This window comes from Chaetodon auriga, chromosome 12 (genome assembly GCF_051107435.1).
Source record: "Chaetodon auriga isolate fChaAug3 chromosome 12, fChaAug3.hap1, whole genome shotgun sequence".
NCBI classification, from domain to species: domain Eukaryota; kingdom Metazoa; phylum Chordata; class Actinopteri; order Chaetodontiformes; family Chaetodontidae; genus Chaetodon; species Chaetodon auriga.
In genome coordinates, this window is record NC_135085.1 from 25,555,115 (window position 1) to 25,564,079 (window position 8,965).

General features: G+C 43.0%; 1 protein-coding gene across 1 annotated transcript; it reads right to left on the reverse strand.

Annotated features, from left to right (window-relative positions):
* Window positions 1–3,019: 3,019 nt before the first annotated feature.
* Window positions 3,020–8,502, reverse strand: LOC143329856 (immunoglobulin lambda-1 light chain-like). Its single transcript, XM_076745973.1, has 7 exons — window positions 8,460–8,502; window positions 8,055–8,367; window positions 5,957–5,961; window positions 5,699–5,740; window positions 3,992–4,303; window positions 3,787–3,861; window positions 3,020–3,353 (listed from the first exon to the last, which is right to left on the reverse strand). Exons 1-7 carry the CDS (start codon window positions 8,500–8,502, stop codon window positions 3,205–3,207), a joined length of 939 nt encoding a protein of 312 aa, XP_076602088.1. The 3' UTR covers window positions 3,020–3,204.
* Window positions 8,503–8,965: the final 463 nt, after the last annotated feature.

The window sequence follows — 8,965 nt, forward strand, 5'->3', positions numbered from 1 at the left end:
ATTGGCTTTTTTACATATGTCGCAGAACATTTTTTCATCCTCCCTCCTCACCCAGGAGAACTCCTGCTCCCACTGAACTCTGTACTCCCTCCTGACCTCCTTGCTGCCGCTTGCTCGCTCCGTAGTTACCGAGGGCTGATTACTTGTTTGTTCTTCATCCTCCACTGCATCAGTCCCTCTTTTTTCACCTGTTTTATCAACACCATCATCGTTATTGGGCTTTTTGAAGAAACTTCGGACACTCAGCTGCTGCGACATTTTTCCGAGTGAAGCCAACAAGGTCATGCATCAAGAGAGACAATAGCTAATTAATATGCTCACTCGCCACCAAGTGGTCAAGGGTATAAATTGCAATCTGTCAAAATGACAGATGGCCTACAGATTTTTCCGTCACCGTTTTAAAAAAACGGTCAACAACGGAAAATATTCAGTTAACGCGACCCCTGCTCTCAAGACATGTTAACGAGTCAGCATGAATGAATCCGAGGCCCCAGAACTGGAACACAGAGGTGAAAAGCAGCAGTTATTAATGTTATTAATTACTCCACATTCATTTCCTGCTGTCACGGCTCAAAATGTCTGCCAGAAAAAGGTCCACATTGTTGCTGCTGTCAGGATTATAACTGTCACACTGCTGCCCTCTAGTGTCTGTAACCACACACTGCATCACCACCTCGTACTCATACTGCGACTGCTGCTACGATTACTGCTGCTGCTGTTACACAGAAAAGTTGCAGCATTCATTTGATTTTATTTTGCAGAGAGTAATTCTAACTGCACAAAATGACACTGAAGTACTTCCAGTGATGCAAAACAAAACTCTGCACATTCACTCTACAGCACATACTTGTAGAGGACAGCTACACATATAAAAATACAACAGTGCTCATCCAGCCTGTCTTCTGCATTTGACCACAAGTTCTCATCCACATCACACCTTCTGTCCTCTGCTGTCAAACACCTGGGAAAGAACCTTTCTGATATGTACTGTATGTATGTGATATATGTACGTATTAGGACGGAAACACCAATGATGGAAGTATGGCTCAAAGTATGAGCAGTTGCAGTGGAGGTCAGGCAGGGTCATGGAAGGAGTTGTAGCTATAATCCATAATCCAGGATCAGACACGATCCACGGGAACCTGCGAGACGACAAAACACAAAGACTCTAGGGAAGAAGCTAAGTTAGTGAAAAGCCTTGGTAGGACATGAAAGCCGACAGATGGAGAGGGAGAGAAGAAACAGAGGAGCTCAGTGTATCTCTGGACGTCCCCCAACAGTCTAATCCTATAGCAGCGTAACTAAGGGCTGATCCTAGGCAAGCCTGAGCAAACCCTCACTAACTATGAATGTGAATGAATATAAAATATCCATAGCTGTAGGCCTGTGTGTGTGTGTGTGTGTGTGTGTGTGTGTGTGTGTGTGTGTATGCATCCATGTGTGTGTGTTTCTGTATTGCTTGCATTGTGGGTCTGTTTACACAGTCATACTGTGGAGACTCGCCATAACTGTGAGGATAAAATGCCCATCATGAAAACCTTTAGGGTTATGCAAGTACTGGTCATGGTGATGTTATGGTGAGGGTAAGTTTCCAGGAAATGATTCTAAGTCCATGTAATGTCCCTAAACATGATGAAAACCTGACACGCTTGTGTTTCAGGCTTGTGTGAGTAATGATTAATTACAGGTGAAGAGCACTGAGGATGACTGAATGAATTTAGTTTGACAAGTGAAGTTGATTTTAGTGTCCTGTCTGTGTCAGGTTGACCTCTCTCAGTTTACTGCACTGTAACAAACAGGAAGACTGACTCAACATTGAGGATGTTGTCAAGATGCTTCGACAATAACTGACTACAAATAATGACGTGAAATCCTACATGTCTCACTTCTTTCTGCAGTGAAAATGCAAACAGGAGTTCAAGCGTCTGAGTTTAATGTATGCAGGAGAGGAGTTGGTGAGTGTTTACAGCAGCAGATCTGAATCTGTTCTCAGTGGTTATTAGGACTGGCAGCCAATCAGCACTTCCTTTCCTGCAGCACACAGCTGTGTGGCTTTCTGCTCTGCAGCCTCCTCACCGTTAGCTCTGCGTCTTCACATGAATAACACAATGACAGTTACAACCATGGACTCTGGTTAAAGAACCATTCCAGGAACTTGAGTTTGAGTTCAGCGCTCAGTGCTCACTGTCTCAGCTTTGATCTGTCTGATAAGAGAAACAGCTAAAATCCTAAACTCAGAGGCTCAGACTCTGACAGTGAAGCACTTTCATTCAAACAGCTTTATTGATTGTGTAAAGGTGACAGTTTAGTGACAGTTCCTGCAGCCTGACCCCAACATGTAACAGAATACAACATATTCGGACATGTGGGAAAGGACCAGAGTGTTCACACATTTCATACAACATCATCTCAAAGACAGTTTCTAATTCATCTCTTCACTCTTCAGCCCGACTGATCAAGCTGCCGTGTCGTCATTTTATAGCAGCTGTAGCTTCAATGCAGCTCGCTTTGCTGTTTGTTCATGTGTGGAAACAACAGTGTCATCGGCGTAGAGGTTTACATCCACACTGACACAGTCAGAAAAGGGGGTCAGCACTGAACCTGGTGTCACACCCACACCTACTGACTTGGATATAATAGCTCCGTGTTCATGTGAGCTTATCTTTAATGAGCTTTGTTGTTCTTGTTTAGCTGTTTGCTGATGTTCATGTCTTCCTGTACATTTGTTCTGCTGTGTGAAAATATATGGAGAGCTGCTTCCAACCACAGTCAAATGACTTGTAGCTGCCAACATACATGGTCCATGAAGCTGATTCTGTTTCTGCTGATTTGATCTGAAGCCAAACTGTGGTCCATGAAAACAAAGAAGTTAATGAAACACGCTGTGATTTTTCACTTTATTGAGAATGTTTGAGTGAAAGAATTTGACAAACCCGCCAAAATCAGCATCATGTATTCAAAAGAAAAACAAGAGACGAAATAGTACAAACAATAAAATATCCAGCAGGCAGCCAATGATTCAGCTTCATTTTCTATTATCAGAAAAGCCACAATGAAAAGAGGAAACAAGGCAGAGGATCAAAATAACACTTTACCACAGAATGTACACTCAGTAACTGCAGATATATATGTGTGTATGTGTATTTATATTTTAGGATGATAGATGAGATGAAGGCATGAGATTTGATGGCGAGCAGAAATCAGTCAGTCAGCATGTGTGCAGTTGGTGGACGGTCCCTTGTTTCTGAGGATCATCAGCAGAGAGAGTCCACAGCAGTACACCAGACTCTTGACGATCAGCACTGAGTACAGCAGCAGGAGCAGCTTCACCCTGCACTGAGACTGGAAGGACACTGAGACACACACACACACACACACACACACACACACACACACACACAGGTCAGTCTTCTCTCACACTGACAACCAGCTTTACATCAAGACAGGGGTCCTGTACAGTTTGAAGGAAAGCTCAAAGGACCTTCTTAAATACAACAAGCCGGGGCCTCAACGAGCTCTTTATTGGCCCCAAACAGGATTTGACTTCCTGTTTCATCAAAGACAAAAAGCTGGGAGCTGAAAGATGCTAAAAAGCTCCGTAGAGCTGCAGAATTGGTGATGATTCTCTGTGGCTTCACAACTACCAGAGACACCTTTCACTTCACACAGAGTCCTTCCATTCATTCTTAATACAGAAGCATTTATAGTGGAGCTTTAACATGTAATCCCACAGTTTTTATAGCACCCTCAGAGTCCTCAATGCAGAGAGGCAGCAGGTGATCTTACAGTCAGCTTGCTGCACAGCTTCCAGGTCTGCTGGCTCTCTCTCTGGAGGACAGGAAGCTGCTGGAGCTGGAACCTCTGAAACAGAAAAGGAGGAGATGTTTGGAGTGGTGGTGGACATGTCCGTCCTCTGCTCCTCTGCTCTCTGTGACAGCGTGTCCACATGAAGCTCCATCACTGCTGAACACAGTCAGTCAGCCTTCATTACCTTGTTCCAGTGGAGCCTCCGCTGTGCCCCCCTCGTGCTGGACGTAGCAGAGGTATTTATATGTGCTGTTTTCTGTTCTCTGACGGATCAGCAAGATGGCGACGCTGCGTCCCGACCCTCTGAGCTCCAGCTGCTCCGTCTCAGCAGGGTGCAGCTCCTCCAGAGGACCGTTGTCCTTCCGTCTTTTCCAGGAGAACCGGACCACAGGAGGAAACATGGCTGAGGCCACACACAGCAGGGAGCTCTGGCCCTCCAGGCGGCCTCCGGACGCTGCCGGGTACACGCTCACCACGGGCTTCGCTACGGGCTCATCTGAAGTTTGATGGCAGCAACAAGCAGCACAGACACACATTGACACAGTCAGCAGCAGCTTACAGCACTGCACTGCATTCAGTCTGATCCTGGAAACTACGTGGACTCTGATCACTAAACTGCTCATCAATACAGCACAAAGTTCACTACATGTACTGTATTCAGCTTCAGATCAAACACAACGAGCAGCTGATGTCAGCAGATGTTATATGAGGAACAAAGACGACGATGGATTTGGAAATTCTTCATTTCAATATAACACGTCCATTCAGCATAACGTCACATCTATTACTATTAATAGATGACGATATAAAACTATACATTTAGGACATTTGGTTTGATAGAATGAAAAATATTTTGTCTCCATCAGGATGAAAATACATTTTAGAACAAAGACCGTATTTATCTTCACATGAAACTCAACTGTCATGTCGATGATTACAACATATTCAGAATATTATATATTTATCAGCACAAAGTTAAATCGAATCATTAAAAACAAACAAGAAATACATCAATACTTTCAACTTTTAAACAGAATTAAGATGATTTGTCTTCAATATAACAAACTCTGATTAAAATATGTCAAAATCTATTGATCGTCGAGTGGAATTTCATATATAATATAATATAATATAATATAATATTACAATGTATTGTTCTAATTATAAAGTTTTATCAGCATGTGATTTTTTATCATTTTTAAAATTAAATTAAGCTTTATTTGTTAATTATATTTATATTTAATGTCATGAAGATAAAAGTGTCTTTGCATGCGTGACATTATCCATTAAATTATCATCTGTCATGTATAGAAATATTTAAATTAGCAGGCATAAAGTAATTGTGTTGCATAAATGAATGATAACATCATATTCAGTGTCTGTTTGTCTTCATGTATAAATATATCTTCCACTTAAAGACATATGTACCATCTTATAAAATACAGTTTCCATGAGGTCGATGTCACCCTTTAAAAATGACTTATTAATAGAACAGATTTAAAGTCATCAGCTTTTCAAAATACATTTACTGACATTTGTTCACTTGACTTTTTCACAGATTATCTGGTTTCATTAAAACAAGAGATGATGCTGAATTACTGACATGATCAAATACTTCATATTTGTAACATTGCTCATATCAAACTTTTTCTGGATCAATCACTTTGATGTCCTGCACAAATAAAGAATAACTTGAGTTGTGCAGTGAGATTTAAACATCTTTTCATGAGTTTTGAACCTTTTTGATGTGACAAAAGCTGCACGGCTGCAAGAATTCTCTGCTAATTATGAACAAACCAACATGGAAAGTCTGAAGCAGCAGAAACTCATTCAAACACATTTTCAACTTGTTCAACAGAACAACTGAAGGAAAATGAAAGTTTATTCTCACCTGTTACAAACAGTTTAGTCCCAGAGCCACAGATGAAGTAGACTGCACCTCCCCCCACAGTGAAACAGAGTGAGACAAAAACCCGTCTGCTGCTGAATGTGTCAGCTGAGGTGAACGAGTCCAAACGATGAACCAGTGTCATATTTCAGCTCCATCATGTGTTTCTCTAATGTTCACATCAACACGACTGTCTCTGCTTTCATTGTCTTTCACACAGCAGCAGTGTTGCTCTATGGACGCTAATGTCTGTCTGTCCACTGGACCTGGACCACAGGATGGACGGACGGATTGACGTGAAATGATGTTGAGACATTCTTGGTCCCCAGTGGATGAACTTCATGAGAGTTTGATATTTAATCTTCAGACTGAAATGTCTCAGCTGTTGGATGGACGACCATTGAATGTGGTTCAGACGTTCATGTTCCCCTCAGGATCAACTCTAATAACTCTGGTGGTCCTCTGACTCTTCATCTAGCGCCATCTTCAGGTCAACATTTGAATGTGTCCAATACTTTGGTTCATGACCAAATACCTGCAGAACTAAAGACATTTTGACTTTCTGTCTGTTTGACACCTGGAAGTTACTCGACATCCTCCCTGATTCATATTCTTCATGTATGTTCACAGTCTGTCTGGAACGCAGTCGTCTGGAATTTACATGTTGTTGTTGTTGTTGTTGTTGTTTTGTTCCGTACACATGAGATTCATTTCATGTGTCGTCCTGGTGGTGATTGGGCAGCACCTGAGAAGGAGGAGGAGGCTCACTGCATCAGGGTGGTCTCAGGCCTCCTGACCCCCTTTGCATTGATCCTGATGATGGTGATGATGATGATGATGATGATGATGATGATGATGAGTCAGTGTTGAACAGAGCTGCTCTCAGCAGCAGCTCGTTGCTTTGCAGCTCAGTGGTTTCATGTTGTCTCTTGTCAGAAACGTCAGCTGGTTCCACCTTAAACATCAAACATGTTCAGTTCCTTTTGTCGACTCTTCACGTCCTGAAACTTCTCACCAAACACCTGAAGGAGATTCACCTCAGCAGCAGATTCAGAGGTCACAGCAGCTTCTGTTCCTCAGAGCAGGAACATGCTCAGTGTTTCCTCTGTAGCTTCAGCAGAGAGCTGAGAAGCTGCTGGAGCTCGAGGTTCAGCTCTGAGATGTTCTTGGTAACGTCCACCATGAAGGTCAGATCACACACACACTTTCTATCACTGAGTATTCACTCAGTTTTTCCTTCATCTCTATGAATTATTCAGACAAACTGACTCTGGACAGTTTGACTTTGGTGCTCTCAGCTCCACAGCAGCAACGAGGCTCTGCTTCACAAATTCTGCTTCTGAAGGAGGTTTCAGCTTCTTAGCTGTTAGCTTAGCACAAACCTGCTGCAGAACACTGTCTGTCAGAATGAGTTCTGTGAAAGCTGCTTGTTGAGCATCAAACTCCACTGAAGAGCGTTAACTTTGTCCTGCAGCTCGTCCAGGTTAGCATGTTTGTAGCACATTAAAATATTGATTTGTGCAGATTTAAACGTTCCAAAGGGCTGAATTCTTTCAAGTTTTCACTCAGTTTATTTAAAATCAAGAAATTCACTTTCAAGCTGCTGAAGTGTTGCTGCAGAGACACTTTTGTCTTCATGGTGGCACTAGAGGGAAGGTCAGGAGGTCACCATAAATGTGTAAAGGGTTCCTCCTCTGGGAACCAGAAACATCCACAAGAAACTGATGGAAATCTGTCCAACAAAATCAGCGTCCTCACAACCTGCTGCTAGAAGGACAAAGTCCTGAGCTGACGTGTCCAAGATTTGTCTTTTCAGATGTCATGAAGCGAAACGATGTGGTGAAATCTGCTGAAAGGTGTTCAACAACAAGTGCTGCTGGAAGTGTTTTCATTCAGAGCACATTAGTGTTGTGAGGAGGAATGGACTTTATTCCAGCAGCAGGACGAAGACGAGGATTTTCATCTTCATCTCAAAGATCTTTGCAGTTTCTTGTTTTTTTGTCCAAAATGCCTGAATGAAAAATGACAGATGTTGGTTGTTTCAGCCTTTGTCTGTGTTATGTCTCCCTTGTTTCCTCTTGTCTGGTTCCTTCATGGTGTTTCTTTGCTGTTCGTTTGTCTTCACTGTGTCAAACTACAGAAATCCTGCTGGAATATCTGATGGAAATCTGAATGAATCTAATATGAAATGAATCTGTCAGTTCAGTGTGTTTGTGCCTCTGGCTGAGATGGAGCTGAAATATGTGAACCTGGGCTGTGGTTTACTGCTCTCTTCCTGTCACAAACACTGTTTGACATCTGCTCATCTGTTGGTTTTTGTTCAGGCTGCAGGGATCATTTCTCACTGTGGGGATCATACTTCCAGCAGCAGCAGTAGTATGAGGCTGAATGACTGGGTTGAACTTTCTGGATCTGCAACTCACAGCCGTTCTGTTTATTCACAGCTGAGAAATCGTCTTTCTGAGGATGATTGGAACCTGAATAATCTTGACCATCACTCCTGTCAATACCAAGAATCACTCTGAATGTTTCTGTGTCTTTCTTCTGGAACCATAATACATATGGAAGGTCACACTGCTGAGTTCCTCCACAGCTGAAGGAGACTTTTTCACCAACTCTCCTGGTCAATGTTAAATCATCCTGAATCAGCTCTGCTGCCATGGCTGCCAGCGCTGCAGAGACACAGACAGAGAGACCAAGGTCAGCGCGACAGTGTCGGTGAAAGGTGGACTTTTCTGGCTCCCGATTGGCTGGAAACACTCACCTGAACACAGGCAGCACAGAGCAGCAGCTGGGAGGAGAAGCATTTTGTGCAGTGGTGTTTCCTCTGGTCAACCTGGGGAGAAGTGTGGCTCTGATGCAGCTGAGGCCAAACCAGGACGAGCTGAGAGATCACAGGAGGGCCACGTGGTTCCTAACAGGTCCTGGGACCTCCCATGAGCCCCTGCGGCGGACAGATAAGGCTGCTGCTGCTGATCGACGGCTCAGCTGAAGCTGCTGTGTGGTTTTCCACAGTCGTGCTTCTGCCTGTAAAAACCCTCCTGATGTCAATTTTCTACACAGCGAAAAGTACAACGTTTCCCTCTGAGCTGTCGGAGAGTAGAAGTATAAAACAGCACAACATGGAAATACTCAAAGTACAAGTACCTCAAACTGTCCACCACTGTCTTTAAGTGAGCTCTATCAGATGTCAGCAGATCACTGAATAGATGATTAAACTGAAGAGAAAGAAATGAATAAATAAACAATAAAGATTTTAATAAATACAGT

Bases quoted from the DNA above. Each gene is read 5' to 3' on its own strand.
- LOC143329856 (XM_076745973.1), bottom strand. From the start codon at position 8,502: ATGCTTCTCCTCCCAGCTGCTGCTCTGTGCTGCCTGTGTTCAG. The intron at 8,368-8,459 runs GTGAGTGTTTCC...GTGTCTCTGCAG, and splicing joins TCTGTGCTGCCTGTGTTCAG to CGCTGGCAGCCATGGCAGCA. The intron at 4,304-5,698 runs GTGAGAATAAAC...ATCAAACTTCAG, and splicing joins GACTAAACTGTTTGTAACAG to ATGAGCCCGTAGCGAAGCCC.